The following is an 18,955-nucleotide window of genomic DNA, read 5'->3' as shown; positions in this document are numbered from 1 at the left end:
TGTGCATGCAGCTACAATAGTCGTCACTTGGCTCAGGAGGATCGCTTGAAGGACACGAAGACAAAGGAAGAGCTCGATAACACAAAGAGCACCATTAGCCTCAAGAACTGGGGTCATGTGAGTTACGTCGCATTTCTTAGCCCCGCACCGGACTCATTGATGATCATAGGATCCACTAAAAACGCTGGAGCCTGGCTCAGACGAGGACGCAGAGGGCGAAGAGGTTGATGAGGATGCAGAAGGTGAAGAGTCGGAGGGGTCGGAGGGTCAGAAGGGCACGAAGCGTAAGCTCGACGAAGCTGAGCCTTCCAAAACCGAGGGCAAGGAACAATCGGACGACGAACAGGACGATACGCAGAGAAATGAGGCGGAACCACCTAGCAAGAGCAGGAAGGTCGATGACGAGGACAGTGAGGCAGATACACAGGGTGCAGGAAAGAAGCACCAGCCATCGAAGGGCAAGCTGGCGAACGGCGCAAAGGAGACGAAACCGGTCTCTCGGTCGAATCCTCCACGAAAGTCAAGGCAGTCTGCCAGTAGTAAATAATAGGTTGGACTTCTGCAGCAACCTTTTTGCCGTTGATTTGCTTTCACACTGATGAGAAAAGGATCAGCTGTGGGGTGAAAGAGGAAAGAGGACAAGTCACGTCATGAGATTTCCTGTTTTGTAAGATGATTTGTTGGGATATCTGAGATGTGATTCTGTTTGTCTCTAACATGTCGCTGCAACATGAGAGACTCTCCGTGCCAGAATCGGGCTATTTGTCTCTCCCGTCGCCCATGTCCGAGGGAACGACGTCGCCGTTCAGCATAACTTCGAGTGAGACCTCTCCCGTCCTCGCCAACTCCCCCCTCTCCCCCTCCCCTGACGACGCCGCGTCCACCACCAGCAAGAAGAAAAAGAAGAAGAAGACAAAGAAGGCAAAGTCCAAGCAGGGCGGCAGCGGCAGCGACGCCTCCAAGCAGCACACTCCGGACACGGAGCGGCCCCCCGTGCTCTGCATCAGCCGCAACAAGCACTGGCGGTACATCAGCTCCTACCATGTACGTGCCCCGGATCTTATCACCCCACCGTGGCGTCATCTCACCTCTCCTTCCTCAGGGTCCCTGGCTGCAGCTCCCGCTCGAGCTCCTGGAGAGCCTTCTGGTCCTGAACCTCGATCCCGCGACGCTCGCCAGCCCAGACACATCTCTCCCTGCGCTCCCACCCCCGCAGAGCCCGTACTCCAACTTCGGCTCGCAATACTCGCGCACGCCACGTCTCCGCGAGCGCGACCGCGCCTTCCCCAGGCTCGCAGAGTACACACCACCCGATTCACCACGAAGTACATTCTCAGGCGGCGGCGTGGGCTACGGAGGCGGTTACGGAGGCGGGGGCAGCACCCCGTACGCACATACACACGGCATCCCGCTCTCCCCGAGCGCACCGCCGTTCCCAGCGCCCCCGCCGGGCAAAGCGACACCGCCCCCGATTGATCCGGGCGTGTTCAGAAACGTGACCGCGATCAGACGGCTCATCGACGAGGCCTCGGAGCTCTCTGTGCGCGCAAGCTCGGGGCTCTCTGCCGCTGCGCTCGGCTCGATGCGCGCTGGGGGCGGCTACGGCGGAGGAGGCATAGGTGGAGGGGGTATGGGCATGGGCGGGGGCGGAGGTAGCGCGTGGGCCGCGCAGGCGCTTGGCTTGGACGGGTCGGGGATGGTGAATAATGGCGGGAGGAACGTCGCGATGAGCGCGATGCGCGTGCACAGGCTCAGGGCGCTGGCGGTGCAGAAGCTCGCGGCGGCGTACAAGGCGGACGAGATCGCGAGCAGTGTGATGGTCATGCAGGGCGGGAGCGTGTTTGACGATATCGCGGAGCGGGTGCTCAAGCACGGTGAGTACATGTTCAGTCGCTTGTGCTTAATTTACGACATTGCATACGACGGACATTATTGTAACTTTATGCAGATCCACACGACATCGACGCGCGCTACGTCCACTTCTTCCACGAAAAGATTCCCTCGCGGTCGGTCCCTGCACTTTGCTCTGCGCCAGCCTTATGCCCGTGATCTCACATGTCCACGCATCGCTCTGCATCCCCGTGCTTTGCCTTGCCGTGCTTTGCTTTGCCCCGCATTTGTAGCCAGCTGGCTGACTCGACGACGACGCACGTCCTCGACGAGCTCATCGCCGCGCAGCCGCACCGGCTCGAGTTCTACCGCACGCGCGGCATCGTGCACTGCTTCCGCGACGAGTACGCGCCCGCGGTCAAGGACTTTACGTTCGCGCTCAAGGAGACGCGCGCGCAGCGCCGGGCGCGGATGGCGCATCACTATCCGTCGTCTGTTGCTTCGGACGGCAGGAAGGGAGGGAAGAAGAAGAAGGGGGCGCGTCAGAAGACGCAGGGGCAGGCGCCGCCGAATGGGACGAGTTCACGGACTGCAGAGACAGCGGATTGCTGCGCCGCGGCGGGTGGAGGCGGCGGCGGAGTAGGCGGGGCAGGGGGACTCGGACCGGGATTTGCGGGAGGAGGAGACGACGAGCCCCTGCCCGTGCACCCGTCCGTGCTCCCCGACGCACCCGACCCGCTCGAGCCGCAACTGCTCTTCCTCCGCGGCGCCGCGTACCTCCAACACGCCGTGCACCTCATCGAGAACGCGATCCTCGCGCTCGAGGGAATCGACAGCGCGCCGGCCGCGCTCGACGGCGGCGAGCCGCGCCTGTGCTACATCGACAACGGGCGCTTCGGGGGCGTCGAGGTCGGGAACCCGGCGGGGCCGCTCGGGCGCGCGGACGAGCCCAAGGCGCGGGCGTACGAAATTGTGCTCGGCGACGCCGAGTTCCGCGCGTTGGTGTTTGGCCTGCTGAGGAAGGCGGTGCGAGACCATGAGCGGTTTTTGGCGCATTTCGATAGTATCGAGGGGCCCCCGCCGGATCCGCGCGCCGCGGCGGAGATGAGCGTGCCCATGCGTGTGGAGATGGCGCTTATGCTTACTGAGAGCGTGCGCCCCGGGAGCGCTGCTTCTGCTGCTGCGGGAGGGGGGTTGGCGGATATGGACGCAGTCCTGCCGGCGCTGTTCACGACGTACCACCCGCTCCTCGTCGAGTCGCACTTCAGCATTCTGCTCGCGCAGCTCATGCTCGGGTCCTTTGGCGAGCTGCTGCACGCCTTCCCGCGCGCGGCGGTCCTCGTGGACAGTCTCGAGGGGTATCCGGTGTTCCTCCCGCCGCGCTCGATGGCGCAGGCCGAGTTCGTCGAGGTGCTCGAGCGTCTCGCGGGCGGGTGGGCGGTGGGCGTGCAGCCGCATTCGTATATGCGCGGCGGGGCTGCGGCGGGGAAGCTTAAGCTGGCGATCGAGCCGCCGCCGATGATGCCTGCGACGTCGTCGTCGGTTCTGCCAGCTACCCCGGAGGAAGGATGGCTCGCGGCTGAAGGAGAAGCAGCAAACGGCACCACCCACCCTATCGCGTCCTCGTCCTCCTCGTCCTCGACCCCCATAGTCCCACCTTCCGCGTCCTCGAGCTCGTCCCCCGGCCCCTCGTCCTCTTCGTTGCCTACTCCGCCGCCCTCATCCGAGTTCTCCGAAGACACACACGCTCACCACAGCGCCGAACGCCGCGCCGTGCTCCTCGAGTCGCTCGACGCCCTACGCATCCTGCTCAGCCCGGTCGCAGCGCGCCAGGCCCAGCGGGAGCGCGACGCAGCCCCGAGCGCGGGCACGGGCGCATCGTTCAACTTCAACGGCCTCGGCCACGCGCCGCCCATGTCGCCGTCCTCGTCATCGAGATCCGCCGCGTCGGGCACGGGCAGCAAAAAGCCGCTCAACCTCAATATACCGCTGCACGGCCCGCGCGTGGAGATCGTGCTCGCGTTCCTCGCTGCTGTGCATCTCGGCGAGCTGGAGAGCGTCGCGTGAGGATACTGTCAAGACGCTGGCTATCGTAATTGGAGCAGATAAACACAAACTGGAGAGAAGCAGAATATGGTGCTTAAATTATTTGCGATGAGATGACTATTATCACTATAACGATTGGAGTATGCCTGAAATACAGAGAACCACACGCGTGAAGAGTGTGGTGCCTATTGGCGTTTTTTGTCCTCTTGCTGTACGCCGTCCGACAGTTCGCAGTGCGCTTGCGTTGCCAGCGCTGAAAGGTGTGGCCAGGCGATGCTGGTGGCGCCTATTCCGCATGCGATTAAGAACGCGAGGAAGCCGACGACGGGCGCGAGCGAGGCGGGGACGGCGTCGAGCAGGAGAGGTTCGAGGACTATGATTATTGGTATCAAGTCGGAGTCGGGTATCGCAGCGTCGGTGGTGGATAGGTAGCCGGGTTTGGGGGTGAGGACGCCGGTGTCGACTGCGCGGACGCGTGCGTATTTTCGACGGGGTGATGTGGTCGTCTCGGGCAGAGTATGGATGTTTATCTGAAAGTCTGCTGGGTTCTGGAGGGGCAGAGATCAGTTACCTCTGCCTCGCAGCAGTTGTATTGAAGTGGGGGACGTACAAAAGCAGCGTAGGATATCCGGAACGTGAACTTGTCGTATCTCTCCCAAGGAGGCGCGTCCAGGTCGAGCGCGAACCAGGATTCGTGCGGGCACCCTTCGTGCAGCGGCTCGCAGATGGACTGCAGATGCGTTCCTAGCTCTGCAGGTCGTATTTCCCATCTCGTTTCGCTGTTATTCGGGCGGAGAACCGGCCTGCATGTCTTGGAGTCTTGGTACGGAGACCATCATGGCGGAGGCGGCTCACCACGTTTCGCTGGCGGGTATGGTGAGCGGCAGGTGGTCTTCAACAACGCCAAAGTTGACGATTTCGGTGTTTGCGAGTACAGGGTTGCATGACAAGAGCAGGGAAAATACGAGGAAGAGCGAGAACATGCTTAAGCTTCACTCGTGCGCATGGACGGCGGTAGCGAGTGACGGAAACATGGGCTTGACGACATCTCTGCAGCGCGCGCAGAGGACACGATCACGTGGGATGCTCATGAACCGGGAACGTTAGCGTGGGAATGTCGATAGTCACTTCGATTCGAACTTCCAGCCGCTTAGCTTGGCGATCCGTCATCCATGACGGAAACATAGGGAGACATCTGGAAACACACGCGATCTTCTCCGCTGTGCACCAATCGAAAAATTGGTCGGTCGTAAGCTCTCGGTGCGGTCAATTGGCTACTAGCACAGATGCAGGACGCTGCAACAGGATGTTCTGCACTAGACATACGATTCACCGTCAGAAAAGATCTCATGGATTCATCTCTACTACTCAGGTCGCTCATGTCAACAGGATGGAGGCGAACTGGCTCTCTTCAAGTCGCTCGGCTCGGAAAACGAGGACTACTTCCTGAACCTTCGAAGAGTGAACCAGTCTGCGTCGTAATGTCTGCATATCTGGCTCCAGTGAAACCTTCGTGACCCTGTAATCTGGAGCTAGCGACTGTATCACTAGCGCCACAGAACCATACGCCGCCTTTGTCTCCAACTTCAATTCCAAGTCTTTGCATAATTTTACGTTACGGTGACGCCTTCTGCGTCAGCGCTGCTCAGGCGCTCACCGTTGGTGACCCCGCTGTGCCGAATCCCCGACAATTTTGACGTCAGACACTACGACTCTTTGTCGCGCATATGTCTTGGTGTTCCAAGAAACCCGACATGTCGCACTGGGTGCTGTTCTGTGAGCTGGAGGCGCCTTGTCATCCGTACAGTACTGAGATTCTTTCTGGTCTGGAGTCCCTCGTCTGATAAATATTGGTGGTGAGTCCCATAGCACTAGAGTCTGCTCTAGGCGTCAGCCAAGGCTCGATGCGTACCTCTATCGCCCATCGATGGGCAGACAGACTGCCTCACACGTGTAATTGATTCCTGATCCAAGCCAGAAGCCCCTTTACGTGAAGCAATCCACAGGATCGCCCACCAGGTCCAGCATTCCATCAATACGATGACTTCACGGGTCAGAGTCGATAATCGTTGACGCAGGATATGACGAAGCTCGTTTCCCCCCGCGATCAATATATAAGACTGGGCGTTCGTGTCGCTGAGGGCCAACAACACTTTCCCCGCTCGAATACACTTTCACCAACCACCCCAAACCAAACAAACACACTCTCATAATGGCTAACCCTGGAAACATTGCTGGCGGTCACAGTATGTCCGCACCACTCGCACCGCTCAACATTTTTCTTATCCCCTTCAATATTCGCAGAGGCGACTCTCGCCAACCCTAACATCTCGGAGGGGGCCAAGCAAAACTCGCAGAAGGTCCTCGACCAGATGGAGGGCGAAGGTCAGCTCCCCGAGCAAAGCCAGGATGTTGAAGGGAAAAATATGGGTAATGTCATCGGCGGCCACAAGGTGACATATTCCCCTATTGTCTTCATTATCACCGACTGATTGTTCATGTGACGTAGGCTACCCTCAAGAACCCTAACATTTCCGAGGAGGCGAAGGAGCGTTCCAAGCAGGCTCTCGATGATCTTCAGAACGAGTAAACGTAGCCGCTTAGGTGCAGAAATTCCATTGTACAATCCCATAATCCATGTCGTCGTATCACGCCTCGAGTCGTGAATGTAAAATATGAGCAATTGTCCTTACTCAGCCAAGTGATGACACCCTATGAAAAATGACTCCGTAGCTACTCATTGTAGTAGGTTCCTTCTCTTTGGCACTCATTCTACTCCATTGGGCCCAGATCATAGCCTGAAATAGTACAGAAGATGTCGAAATGCGAGAATGGAAATTGAATTCCATACCAAACATCGTCAACCCGGTGTTCGATTCCAATCTGAATATTAGCTTATGACACTGATTCTGGGTCCGTTTCGAATCCCCTTGAACCAAATTGTGTCAGTGCAAACACAAGTCCATTCTATTGAGTCGCGACGTCGACGTCGGTATACTTAATGGCACAGTAGCATTGCAGTAGCATCATTAATCCTGATTGGTACAAGGGTGGTGTCTTTTTCTTATATCCACTGGGAGCTATATACAATGCCAGCTTTGCTTTAACTAGATATAGGTTATCTGAGATCCAGGTGGGTCTAATTATCTCAGTGTCAATTTCGAACAGAACAAGCCGGTTGCAGCAGTAACAGTGAAAGCGGAAGACAACAGCCTATGGGGGCTACGCCACTGCGGGGTCTGAAAGAGTTTGCCTAATCCAGTCGTGCTCCTGACTTCGTGATAAGGCGCGTTGGGGAAAGCAGGTTTGTTGGAATGCACCTTTCTCCCCAACGTCTCCCACTCCCCTCGACGACATCCCCCTTGCCCAGCTAGCACCAGCCTTGGTGCCGTCTTACCTCTGCTTCAGCACGTTTTCTCTCTCTCCGTTTGTCACGACCAGCATGGTTCTTCCCTGGTATGTGAGTACTACTTATTTCCCGTGCGCCTGCGACTACTTGTGCTAATAAAGTGTGCAAATAATAGCCTCATGCCAAAGATGTAGAAACACCTACCAGCGTGTCTCATCTGGCGAAGCAAACAGACGATATAGGCGGGATTGAGGTGAGTGGTGTGTTCTGTCGCAATGCCTCTAATCTCAACGTGGCCAGTGCGTTTAATTTGCCCCTGTTAACATTTGCTCCATTTTGAGGGTAAGTCTTTGATTTTTCTATTCGAATGCACATTTTAGTCTAATTACAGGCTCCCGGAAACCCATCACGCAAATGCGTCACTGTCAGCCAGCACGTCTGTGACACAACCTCAGGAGACGCCTGCAGCAGAAGGCCCAAGGATATCAGGAAGATAAGTGCTGGATGGACTAGCGTTCTGATGGGTATACCGGCAGAGATACGCGCTGTGTGAGTTCCAGACTTCTTTTCCCCTTCGCATGTCTGACAGTGATTTTTTATACGCATATATTTTAGCTCGGGCGCTTGAAGGAACAGACACGAGACGCTTGGTCGTGACTTCTGCAGTCTCTTCGAAGACCCAAACAGGTTCGCCTTGGTGACTCTCTTGCGTGCGATGCTCATTTGTATGGCAGGTTTACAAGCAGCAGTTCAATGTCTCTGCTTCATTCGACTTTCCTCGCCATGTTTCACTCATCCACTCGCATTGCTATCGATTGCCGCCCTTTCGTACTCTTTCATTTCGGTCAGTTTCGGGTTCTGTGGGTTTGCTTTCATTACTCATTCGCTCTCGTTGGCTCTTGTTCGTACTCTTTGGCAATGGGTGGTAATGATTGTCAAAGAGTGTAAATAGACCTGTTCACTACCGTTTTGTCGCTACGGTTTCGATTCGAAATAACATTGCTGCTCTTTGTACTCTATTGGCTTACTTTAAGGGAAATTTGAATATTGCCACTCGTTGGGATACAAGTACGAAAGAGTATCAAAGGGTGGCGACGGAGTCATTTTTCATAGGGGATGACAACCCAGCCACTTCGTTAAGCATGATGGCAAATCATCGGTACAAACCCACTAGAGAGAAAAAAGGTGAAATGGTTATGACGTTTCAACCAGCCCCCTCAATGATTCAACCAAAAAGTTATAGCGTTACAAATGTTAATGCAGAGCTTGGACCCGTCTCAAAGTTCAGAGTAATCATTCGCACAGCACCGTGGGCTGAGTGCAGGACGAGTGCACGATGCAATGTGTTCGGCCTTATAAACTTGTCGCTTACGACTACAAATGGTATATCAAGGGGTACAACTATTGATGGCCTGTAGTAGATCCGTCAAGGCTAAGCACTTCGTCGTTGAAGCAGAACTCTTACCGGCAGGTGGTAGAGATGATGATGATGTAAATCGTGGGTGTGGAAACGGGAACTAGAGGAAGCGATAGCAAGACGGAGAAGTGGATGGTGCAGAAAGCGTCTCATGCATCGTCTGTCATGATAGCGAAGAACTCTTGTTCATTGATTTCGCCATCCTGGTCGAGGTCGAATTCGTCTATCATGGCTTGGCTAGTGGATTCGTTCAAGTTAGCAAAACGCGTCAAAAAGGGAGTTGTAAATAAAAGTAAGCGTCCGGCAACAAGAGGAATCGGGGGATGGCTCCGACTTTCATGCTGTGGAGGCTAGAAAACGAACGCAGTGTACAACACTCACAGCTCATCGTCTTCTAACCGGTCTCCGATCTCCTTTGCCACCCGCCGGAGGTTCCGCAAGCTAATTTTGCCGGTATTGTCATCATCGAACAGCTGAAAAGCGCGTCGAATCTCCTCCATAGGATCCCGAGCAAGGATCCGCTCGCTCACTAAACAACACGCGTTTAGCAAACAAAGGACGCGTCAGTCACGCCCTGCCACTCAACTGATTTTCGCGAAGTCCTCAAAGTCAATGAGCCCGTGGCCAGTCTTGTCGTGGTCCCGGAGGATCTTGAGCACCTCCGCCTTCTTGAGGTCGAACCCGAGCGCGCGCATGGCGACCTTGAGCTCGTGGTAGTCGAGTGAGCCGTCCTTGTCCGTGTCGAACAGCTCGAACGCCTCCTTGATTTCCTGCTTCTGCTCATCCGTGAGCTCGGGACGCGTGTGGGTACGGCGTTTGGCCTTCTGTGCGGACGCGCTGTACATGCTGGGGGGTGCAATGGTGGAGGAGGAGGCAACGGAGGAACGGTGTCGGGAGGGTTGCCACTGCATGGGTGTTTGACGCGTGAAAGCGTGACAAGGTACGCGGGTTGGACCCCGGGACTCGTGTGAACATAGCCAAAATAGCTTTTGTGGCTGGCCTCAACGACTTTCACCTTAACCATGTATGGTCGAGAGACGCCCTATGTCTTTCCGGTCTGACTCAGTCGCCTCCTCTCACGATGGCAGTATACAAATACAGAGCTTCTCTGTCCTCTGACTCACATCTCCTGGGAGGCTCGGCCACCTCGCCATGGCCTATTGCGAAAGATGCGAACGCCCCTTCAACTCGCAGCGCGCACTAGACCAGCATATCGAGGACTCCTCGTCTCACTGGCTTTGCTCTCAATGTGACAAAGACTTTGAGACGCACAATGCAAGGCTGCAGCACTTTGTGAACAGCCGCGAACATTCGTACTGCCGCGAATGCGAGGAGGACTTTGACGATGACGAAGAGCGTGACCAGCACATGGAAGACGAACACTGGTGGTGCTCTAACCACGACAAAGTGTTCAAAAATGAGAGGGGTTTAAAGGAGCACTACCGCCAGTCGCCTGCTCATCACTATTGCGTGGACTGTGATCGTCCCTTTAATGCAGAATGGAGCCTCAGACAGGTAAGCGCCTAACTTTGTTGTCGTCCATTCAAGAATTCGCTTAGGCCACATCTATGTAGCACCTCGAGAACTCGGATCGCCATTGAATCTGCTGTAGCTGCGGCTTGTCATCTGTCTTCCTGTGCTCGTCCTCATGTTGACTCTGGCGTTACCTTGCTTCAATAAATGTACTATTATTCAGGTAAACTGTTTCTAAAGGCATTAGGCGAGCCGCGAGGCTCCTAAGGGTACTACGAGCAAGAAGTGCCAGCCCACATACCAATGGCGGCAGGGTCACCAAGGACAGCCTCTGCATGCACGAGTTAATGCCACCGTGATGGTGAGCAGCCTTCCTAATGGCCTGAATACTTCCGCTTTGTAGATATCACCCTGTTTTACTTCGCCGGGCAGCGGCGACTTCATGACGGTCTCTTTTTGGTAGGCTAAGTATGACTATGGCTGGCTGTGGCGGACTAACATTAGATCGAAGAGGTCCAAGTCACTTTGATTTGGCAAGATGGATCCAAGTATACCCCACCGAAAAACCTAATTATCAATCGCAGCGCTGAAATTCATGAGAAATCACCACAGGCTCATTCAATCGAGTCATCAAAGAAGAGCACGAAGTTCTTCCAACATTTGACCATTTATGGTATGTTTTGCAAAGATGTGACTCGCACAGATAAGCACAATTTAGAACAACAACCTGGAATGTTCCGGTATTTAAACACCCTCTCGTCACCTCCAAATCTCCTCTTGTCGTCGCTCCTCCCGTTCACATCACATCACCACAATCCAGCTGGCCCCGCCTCCGTCATGTATCCGTTACAAGCAGATGAGCCCTATTGTGAGCAGTGCAAGAGATGGTGCACCAACAATTACGGATTGCGCGAACATTGGCGTCAGTCCCCCGCCCACTCCTATTGCGTGTCTTGCGAGAGAGGGTTTACATCGGCCTCGAACCTGCACGCAGTGAGTGAACTTAAATGCCAGCCGCGTACATAGCTGATGGCCTCTTTAGCACTTGAACTCAAAGACCCACCGCACTGCCGATGTTCCGTGTCCGTTCAACGGGTGTGGACAAGCCTTCGTTTCCAAATCTGCCCTCGTCTCTCACCTGGAGAATGGTGGTTGCCGCTCGGGAGTCAACAGGCGCATGGTCGACAATTACGTCCGCCAGCTTGACAGGGACAATATCATCACCACACGCCTCTTGACTGACGGAGACAGCACAACGACGTTCATCGCCACCAACCGTTCGTGGAACGGGCGCGCCTACCAGTGTTATTTCTGTCATGCCCCGTTCCGCACCCTCGTTGACTTGAACAAGCATCTTGCGAGCCCTCGCCACCAGGCCAGGTCGTACCGCTGCCCGATGTCGAGTTGCGGTGCTCACTTTAACACTCTCAGCGGGCTATGCCAGCACATTGAGAGTGAGACATGTGGGGTCCATAGGTTCCAGGTCGTGCAGAACACTATGGACTCGGTCTATAATGGCATGAGGAGGCTTACTATGTAGTAAGCAGTCGCTCGCTTCTGGATGATCTCTTGAATAACTTTGTCTTTCAGATTGTCTCGTGTGGCGGCGCGTGTCCTGTTTTTCTCTTTCTTCCTTTCCCCCGTCACCTGTCTCTTATCAAAGACGCTGTGGTCGTCGCTTTAATGTAGCCTCGAGAAGGTGATTACTTATCTTGTCTGTTGTATAACCAATAATCTGCGCAGGCCGCATCTATGTAGCATCACAGTAGCTCGGAGCATCCCTGATTTTGCTGTAGCCGGGGCTTGTTGTCTGTCTCTTTGCAATCATTTCCTTTGGTGACTCTGGTGTACTTTGTGCGAATAAATGCGCTCCTATTCGGACAGTCTCTAAAGGTATCAGGCAAAGTTCTTTGTGGCACAATTAGTAATTGGTGCTAGCTTATCCGCCGCTAGCGGCGAAGAGTACTACGGATAGACTCTTCGAGTTTGCTGGCCAGAGGATGCTAACATGAAGGTGAGCAGCCTCAGGCCGTCCCTTCAAAGTGAGCGTTGGGATAATGTTGTTTTCCTATAGATAGTACCCCAAGATCCCTTGTCGCTTCCCTAGATAGCGGCGTCTTCACAATGGGCTAAATATGGATTAGAGGTTCGAGTCACTGTTAGTCCCCGCAGAATTAATCTCACGTCCTCCACTTGCATCTCACAAGAACTTCCACCTTTTTGGGACCTGTGAGAAATCAAGAACCAACGGAAACAAAGTAGAAGTCGTGGCTCTTCCTTTTACTACTTATATATCCGCACAGGGCGTCTGCTGAGGTTCTATCGATATCCCTCATCGATATCCTCTCCCGGAGTCCGCCAACGGTAGGCTGACAGGCGACGTCAGAAATTTCACCCGTCGTAGGCGCAACTTCAAGCAAGACCTAGGTCACCATGGTTTATTGCAATAGATGCGACCGATACTTCAACAGTAATGGCGCATGGGTCCAGCATGTTAACGACTCTTCAGCTCACTGGATGTGCTGGAAGTGTGACAGGGACTTCATGTCGTGGAACGCACTCTTGTCGCACTATGTGAACAGTCCCTATCACTCTTACTGCCGCCACTGCGAAGAGGACTTTGACGACGATGACGAACTCGAGGAACATATGGAAGATTGTCACTGGTGGTGCCGACATTGTGATCAGGTATTCCAGAATGAACTAGGCCTCAAGGAACACTACCGCCAGTCACCTGCTCATCACTATTGCATCGACTGCGATCGTGATTTCATGTCGGACTCGCACTTAAGATCGGTAAGCTATCAAAGTTCCTTCAGCGTTCGATGTATTGATGCCAGCCGGTGCCCCGCGCAGCATCGCAACTCGAAGCTTCATCACCCGCAAGATGTCATGTGTCCATTCAGAGGCTGTGGAATGTCTTTTGTATCCAGGTCGGCGCTCGTTCTCCACCTAGAGTCAGGCGGCTGTGCCTCTAGAGTGAGCAAACGCGAGATCGACTACTTCGTCCGCCAGAAGGACACCCACAATATCATCACCGATCCCTCTCGCATGATTACAGGCGCCTTCGAAGTCTACAAGGAATACATAGCTACGTGCGGTTCATGGAACGGCCACGCGTACGAATGTGTGCTCTGTCACCGCGAGTTCCGCCAGCTCGCCGACTTGAACAAACACCTCGCGAGCCCGAGGCATGAATCGAAGTCATATCGGTGTCCCAACATCTCATGTGGTGTTCACTTTAGCACTCTCAGTGGGCTATGTCAGCACATTGAGAGCGAGAAATGTGGTGTCTTTAAGTTCCGGGCCGTGAGGGACACCATGGACAGGGTTTTCGATGACATGAAGAGACTCAGTCTGTAGTGAGTAATTTCTCGCCTCTGGCTATTTCTTAGAATAATTTCAACTCCCAGATCGACTTCTGTAACATAACACGTCCGTTCTTTCCGTCGACTGCATACTAACTGCTACCACTGTGTGCGTATATCATTGTCGTTCAGCAGTGAGGGAACTGATATCTAGATCAGGTGTACATTATAACTACTGGGCCTCAAGGATGCTATGGATGTCGATATTTATTGTGCTTCACTGCCTGCAGCCAAGAATGTACTCAGCTTTGAAATATTGCGAACTCTTTGGAATCCGTTGCACAAGCAACTTGAAAGTGAAATAGATTCAGCGGCAGCAAATGGTATTAGCGCAGTGGGTAGCGCGGGAGCTTCTTTCATAAGAATCAGAAATGGAACAACATGGAATCTGACGGTATGGAATCTAAGCGGTCCTGTATTTATGTAAGGTCATCAATGTCTCACTAGCACTTGGCAACGACATTCACTCATTCCCCTCTCGGAACTCGTTGATTCTACCGCTCCTTAATTTTGCGGTATTTAGTACACCGTGTTGGCCATTCCCTTCCGAGTTCCTCACTAGACCCCAGCTACACATCGCCTTCGCTGCGATGTACCCGTTAGAAGAAGATGAACCCTACTGTCAACAGTGCAACCGCTGGTTCGTCAATAACTATGGACTGCGAGAACACTGGCGTCAGTCTCCCGCCCACTATTATTGCACGTCTTGCGAGAAGGGGTTCTTCTCGGCTTCAAACCTTCAAGCGGTATGTGAGTCCAGATACCCGCCAGTGACGTACATAAGTAATGTTCTGGGTATCTTTAGCACCTGAACTCAAGGATCCACCGGAGCGCTGACTTCGTATGTCCGTTCAGCGGGTGTGGACAAGCCTTCGTTTCCAAGTCTGCCCTCGTCCTCCACCTGGAGAACGGTGGTTGCCGTTCAGGGGTCAACAGACATGCAGTCGATAGCTACGTCCGCCAGGTGGACAGGGGCAATGTCATCACCACGCGCCTCCTGACTGGCGGCGACAGCATGACGAAGTATATCGCCACCGATGCTTCGTGGAACGGCCGCGCCTACCAATGTTATCTTTGCCAGTCTCAGTTCCGCGCCATCGTCGACTTGAACAAACATCTCTCGAGCCCTCGCCACCAGGCCAAGTCGTACCGCTGCCCGATGTCGAGTTGTGGTGCTCACTTCAACACTCTCAGCGGACTCTGTCAGCATATTGAGAGCGAGAAGTGCGGTGTCTCTAGGTTCCCGATCGTTCACAACACGATGGACAGGTTCTTCTCTGGCGTGAAGCGGCTGACTTATTGGTGAGCTGTGCATTCTGATTTGCGCTCACGACACTCATGGCAAAGACTACTTCAGAAGTGCATTTGTTTTCCACTGCTAACTAACACCGCGTATCATATTTCAAACGAGCTTTTCTTCACCAAGCTTCTACTTATGAAATTACCGTCAAAGCATAAACACCTATATTAATGTCTCTAGCCTTTTAGTACTAGCACGCATGCACCAGGTTTTTGTCGGGTCATTAATGGAATCAATTTAGTTTTTTGTCCACAATACCTCATTATAGTGTCTGGCACCAAACGAGCATGTCTGGCCTCTACTGTGGTGTAGTGAGTTCCCAGTTTTCCTGAATCCCCTCCTTGATGACGGGATTAACCAATGTCCCAATACCGTTCCCGATATACACTCGGCTTTCATCACCATGCTTGAGGAAAGTTGGCGGGCTACGAGTGAAACCCACACCCTTGGGTGTGCCGGTCAGGATGACCGAGCCTGCTTCAAGGGTTGTGCCTTGAGATAAGTAGGATACCGTTTGGGCAATGGTGAAAATTTGCTCGCTGAAGGTGTTGAAAAGGCACTCTCGTACGATAGAATATTGAGCAGCTCATGAGGTGTTTCTTGCTGTTACGTGTGAAGGTAATCGGAAGATTCTGTGGATCGGAAATTGTTCGACTAGAAACGATACAAGATCCAAGAGGAGTAGTGTTGTCTGTAGATGGGCAGTTCTAAATTATGTCCATTATGTTAGCAGACCTATACACACCGAAGCTCTTTGAGCAGGCTTGCGACGTCATCATTTGGTGTTTGCGGAATGACACCTGATACGAAACCGTTCAGTGAATGGCTTATATGAAGAGCGAAACAACATACATCGTTTGCAGCAGCATATCCAAGGACGTAAGTCAACGCATCAGCCTCAGTCACGTCTTTTGCGGGCTTGCTGATTATAATAGCGACTTCAGCCTCATAATCGGGGAGGTGCTCAGAGACGGGCTGCGCTATCCGAGGCACGCATATAGAGGCACCATGTCCGATTACGGAAGTCGTGGCTTTCATGAACATTGTAGGGACTCTGGAGCAGTTTGAGTTAAAGTAATGTGTATAAGTGAACTCGCGTACTCAGGCAAATCCATGTTGGCCTCCGCCTGAAGCATAATATGCTTCAGCCCATGGCCTCTAAGGGCGCAATTCTTGTACCACACTCACCGCGTGGTCAGCATAGTTTAGTCCGAGACAACGCATAGTCCTTATTTCTTCGCGAGGTATTGGGACAAGGAGCTCCTTCACAGTCAGCATGTTGTTTGTAACCTGAGCGGTCTGGTCCAGCGGAGAACCAGAAATTTCATATGCTTTAATAGCCTGCTTTCTCCAAGCAGCAATTCCGACTAAATTAAGATGAGATTGACATTAGCGTTAGACTTGATGCCATCCGCTCACCATCTAGCTGCTCATCTACGGGCTGTCCGTCTAGTGAACTTGCCCGGTTTCTGTTGCAACGAACCGAATAAAGCAAGACCAAAATTGAGCCATAGATAGAACTTGAGATGGGTGTTAGCGCAGCGCGCCTCTAGATAGTATTGGTCGTGGACATCGCTGAGGGACATGTCCTTTAAAGGCTGGCGAAGTACGATGGGAATGGCTAGGAGCCAAACCCCAATTGGCAGATAGCGACCAAGGACATAACCATATCACGTGGGAGTTCTCTGACCAAAACCTCAACCCTGTTTCGTGGTTAGGGTCAACATCATACAGCGTTTTCTCTTACACTGTGTTAAACTCGGTGCCACCAATTAGCACCAGTTCTTTCTTAGACGCTTATAATTGCCTGGCTGGGCTTCTAGCGCCTTCAGGCCTCTTAGACCGTGCCTCGTTTATCGATTCACCTCATTTCTCGCTTGCGCTCTCGTTTGGTGCCGAGGTTTGCACCCAACCGTCATCTGAGACCTGTAATACAAGTACCGAGTTCATCTGTCCTACCACAGCTCGGAGGGCGTTTTCGCGCCATGCCAAAGGCCAGTAAAGGCACTTTTTACGCTGTTCGTGTAGGCAGGCAGCCTGGGATTTATTACGACTGGTAAGTCCTCAGTCTCCTCCGCTCAGATGTAAGAAAGACAGTGAACCACCCTCAAGGGATACTTGTGACGCACAGATTAAGGGCTTTCCAGGCGCCAGACACAAGAAGTTCGGCTCAATCGAGGATGCCCAAGCGTTCGTAGATGTTCAAGATGTACCGTCTCCGCATCGGACGCGTGCTTCAGTAGCGAACGCGACGGCCCCCGCTGCATCCAGCGCTGCTGTCATTGAAAATCCGGCAGGACCGAGGGCTACTCGGTACAAACACGAACCTGCTGGTAGGGAAGAACATGAGGACGAAGTCGGCGCTGATGTGGTATACTGCGATGGTGCATGTCGGGGAAACGGGCAGCCGGGATCTGTAGCAGGTTTGGGCGTATGGTGGGGCCACGATGATCCAAGGTGCGTCTGCTACCTTTCGTCGCCAAACTACCGCCTGACTGCGATCAAATCTACAGGAACATTTCAGAAAGATGCCCCGGCGATCAGACCAATAATCGCGCAGAACTATGTGTACGTCCACATTTACATTCGTGGCGTGATAATGGTCTTGATATATGCGCTGCAGGCAATTGTTCGAGTGCTTGAGACAACTTCCGCTTCGAAAGGGACGCTGATTATCAAAACTGATTCATCTTACTCTATACAATGTATGCGACTTTCTTGTATCTATCAATAAGCTGACATTTTTCTTTCAGGTTTTCAGTCGTGGATACCCAAGTGGCGCGCTAATGGGTTTCGAGCGTCTACTGGTGGCCCAGTCAAGAACCAACCTCTTATCAAATACCTTGATGCTTTGCTCACGTACCATGCCAACTCTGGTCACACCATAAAACTGAAACATGTCAAGGGTCACGCTGGCATTCCTGGCAACGAAGGCGCGGACAGGTTGGCAGTAGCAGGGACGGCTTTTCCAAAGCTTGAGGAACGTGACTGGAAAAGAGACGAGGATGAGGTTATTGCGAAGATGCGCCCAGAGATTCCCGGGGATCTCGATGTAGGCCTCAAGCCCAACTTGACTCTACCGTCTTTGTCCTGATGTCGGCAATAGGAATATGCAGACTGCCTTCTTGACGACGAGGAAGCTGCCAACTGTGATGAAACACCCACAACGAGGGAGGTTCCTACCACTCCACCTTCGCCGACGAAGACTGTTGTGAAAAAGACACCACAGCGCCAGGAGACAAAACCACCATTAGCAAATTCGTCAGGAAAGAACCCTTCGCGACCGCCGGCTAAAATTGCGGATCCGAGACTACCCACCGCTCCTTCGCAGCAGGTAATTCGGAAACCCCTATCTTCTAGTTCAAGTTCAAGACAACCTACTCGTCCCCAAAATACACAAAGCCGATTGCTTGTATCACCTGCTAATTCAAAAGGCTCATTGTCACCTCGAAAAGTTGAGCCGGCCCCGAAATCTCGCAGCCGGGCTTCCGCAACACCCTCGTCTCGACCAGGAGGGGTAGCCAAGAACACCCCGTTGAGTGAAAGTGAATTGAACGCAAGTGTACCGTACGCTTGATTGCTCTTATCTCTTGATCACCTGTGGTTTCCAGGAATACGCTGGAGGGCTCTTGTCCGACGACGAATTGCTCATTTTGGGCAAGGACGGTAATTTTGACTCGGACTTTTGAAAATACGGTGTTTTCTCATGATGACACCAAGTAGACGACGGAGCATAGAGTTGAATGGGGAATGTGACTCTGATTGAAGATGCGTGCTCCAACGAAACTGGCAGAAGGCGTCGACGATTAATGGTATTGAACGTCGCAGTAGTGTCTATGACGACTTGCACGCACTTGAGGGCGCATTTTATTTTTGTGTATCCTACCAATCTTAATGCGCATGCACCAGCGGTGCGTGGCAAAGTGTAATAAAACAAACCAATCCCATCCCAGCGATTAACCTCCATTGGCGTCATGACTATGTTTGCTTCAATGACTTGGTACTGCTCCATGTGGTTCGGCCCGCAAGTGGTGACGCCCAGCCTGAGCGCTACAACGAGTCCTGCCTATCCTTGTTCCATAGTTGCCAAAATCAAGTACTCATGGGGAAAAGTTTTACATAAGCTTCGGAAGCAACAGTGTTGACAACAGCGTCATGGACAGAACGTGATT

The 18,955-nt window shown here is 53.1% G+C and overlaps 9 protein-coding genes across 9 annotated transcripts; 6 read left to right on the top strand and 3 right to left on the bottom strand.

Annotated features, from left to right (window-relative positions):
- Nucleotides 1–780: 780 nt before the first annotated feature.
- CONPUDRAFT_134458 (uncharacterized protein) lies at nt 781–4,060 on the top strand (the record flags this gene model as incomplete). The annotated part of the gene is made up of 5 exons (XM_007765562.1): nt 781–1,044; nt 1,103–1,874; nt 1,949–2,006; nt 2,124–3,710; nt 3,792–4,060. 5 exons carry the CDS (start codon nt 781–783, stop codon nt 3,895–3,897), a joined length of 2,787 nt encoding a protein of 928 aa, XP_007763752.1. The 3' UTR covers nt 3,898–4,060.
- Nucleotide 4,061: 1 nt separating this feature from the next.
- Nucleotides 4,062–4,859, bottom strand: CONPUDRAFT_161771 (uncharacterized protein; the record flags this gene model as incomplete). The annotated part of the gene is made up of 3 exons (XM_007765561.1): nt 4,062–4,424; nt 4,487–4,679; nt 4,732–4,859. 3 exons carry the CDS (start codon nt 4,857–4,859, stop codon nt 4,062–4,064), a joined length of 684 nt encoding a protein of 227 aa, XP_007763751.1.
- Nucleotides 4,860–6,088: 1,229 nt separating this feature from the next.
- Nucleotides 6,089–6,466, top strand: CONPUDRAFT_149205 (uncharacterized protein; the record flags this gene model as incomplete). Its single annotated transcript, XM_007765559.1, has 3 exons — nt 6,089–6,122; nt 6,181–6,329; nt 6,386–6,466. The coding sequence occupies 3 exons, from the start codon at nt 6,089–6,091 to the stop codon at nt 6,464–6,466; spliced, it is 264 nt and encodes an 87-aa protein (XP_007763749.1).
- An 809-nt stretch (nt 6,467–7,275) lies between these two features.
- On the top strand, nt 7,276–8,261 carry CONPUDRAFT_79328 (uncharacterized protein). The gene is made up of 5 exons (XM_007764658.1): nt 7,276–7,336; nt 7,401–7,477; nt 7,655–7,774; nt 7,841–7,912; nt 7,960–8,261. The coding sequence occupies exons 1-4, from the start codon at nt 7,319–7,321 to the stop codon at nt 7,851–7,853; spliced, it is 228 nt and encodes a 75-aa protein (XP_007762848.1). The 5' UTR covers nt 7,276–7,318; the 3' UTR covers nt 7,854–7,912; nt 7,960–8,261.
- A 530-nt stretch (nt 8,262–8,791) lies between these two features.
- CONPUDRAFT_87072 (Ca2+-binding EF-hand protein) lies at nt 8,792–9,487 on the bottom strand (the record flags this gene model as incomplete). The annotated part of the gene is made up of 3 exons (XM_007765491.1): nt 8,792–8,879; nt 9,024–9,171; nt 9,229–9,487. 3 exons carry the CDS (start codon nt 9,485–9,487, stop codon nt 8,792–8,794), a joined length of 495 nt encoding a protein of 164 aa, XP_007763681.1.
- Nucleotides 9,488–9,743: 256 nt separating this feature from the next.
- Nucleotides 9,744–12,001, top strand: CONPUDRAFT_96469 (uncharacterized protein). The gene is made up of 3 exons (XM_007765558.1): nt 9,744–10,157; nt 11,158–11,654; nt 11,706–12,001. Coding segments are annotated over exons 1-3 (861 nt in total). The 5' UTR covers nt 9,744–9,794; the 3' UTR covers nt 11,707–12,001.
- Nucleotides 12,002–12,337: 336 nt separating this feature from the next.
- Nucleotides 12,338–13,795, top strand: CONPUDRAFT_116293 (uncharacterized protein). The gene is made up of 4 exons (XM_007765557.1): nt 12,338–12,911; nt 12,972–13,477; nt 13,529–13,592; nt 13,643–13,795. Coding segments are annotated over exons 1-3 (870 nt in total). The 5' UTR covers nt 12,338–12,548; the 3' UTR covers nt 13,530–13,592; nt 13,643–13,795.
- Nucleotides 13,796–14,293: 498 nt separating this feature from the next.
- On the bottom strand, nt 14,294–16,369 carry CONPUDRAFT_134454 (uncharacterized protein; the record flags this gene model as incomplete). Its single annotated transcript, XM_007765556.1, has 8 exons — nt 14,294–15,344; nt 15,394–15,474; nt 15,529–15,583; nt 15,636–15,837; nt 15,885–15,910; nt 15,972–16,150; nt 16,203–16,232; nt 16,267–16,369. 8 exons carry the CDS (start codon nt 16,367–16,369, stop codon nt 15,082–15,084), a joined length of 939 nt encoding a protein of 312 aa, XP_007763746.1. The 3' UTR covers nt 14,294–15,081.
- Nucleotides 16,368–18,472, top strand: CONPUDRAFT_69461 (ribonuclease H-like protein; the record flags this gene model as incomplete). The annotated part of the gene is made up of 9 exons (XM_007764517.1): nt 16,368–16,389; nt 16,607–16,683; nt 16,812–16,839; nt 16,931–17,240; nt 17,297–17,351; nt 17,407–17,488; nt 17,537–17,835; nt 17,890–18,117; nt 18,395–18,472. The coding sequence occupies 9 exons, from the start codon at nt 16,368–16,370 to the stop codon at nt 18,470–18,472; spliced, it is 1,179 nt and encodes a 392-aa protein (XP_007762707.1).
- Nucleotides 18,473–18,955: the final 483 nt, after the last annotated feature.

This window comes from Coniophora puteana (assembly GCF_000271625.1).
Source record: "Coniophora puteana RWD-64-598 SS2 unplaced genomic scaffold CONPUscaffold_1, whole genome shotgun sequence".
NCBI classification, from domain to species: Eukaryota; Fungi; Basidiomycota; class Agaricomycetes; order Boletales; family Coniophoraceae; genus Coniophora; species Coniophora puteana.
This window is presented reverse-complemented; position numbering and strand designations above follow the sequence as displayed.

What these genes read in the sequence shown, in the direction of transcription:
- CONPUDRAFT_116293 (XM_007765557.1), top strand. Translation starts at nt 12,549, where the DNA reads ATGGTTTATTGCAATAGATGCGACCGATACTTCAACAGTAATGGCGCA. An exon ending in CGGACTCGCACTTAAGATCG is followed by an intron (nt 12,912 to 12,971) that starts GTAAGCTATCAA and finishes TGCCCCGCGCAG; the next exon opens with CATCGCAACTCGAAGCTTCA.
- CONPUDRAFT_96469 (XM_007765558.1), top strand. Translation starts at nt 9,795, where the DNA reads ATGGCCTATTGCGAAAGATGCGAACGCCCCTTCAACTCGCAGCGCGCA. An exon ending in CAGAATGGAGCCTCAGACAG is followed by an intron (nt 10,158 to 11,157) that starts GTAAGCGCCTAA and finishes TGGCCTCTTTAG; the next exon opens with CACTTGAACTCAAAGACCCA.
- CONPUDRAFT_79328 (XM_007764658.1), top strand. An exon ending in GACGATATAGGCGGGATTGA is followed by an intron (nt 7,478 to 7,654) that starts GGTGAGTGGTGT and finishes CGTCACTGTCAG; the next exon opens with CCAGCACGTCTGTGACACAA.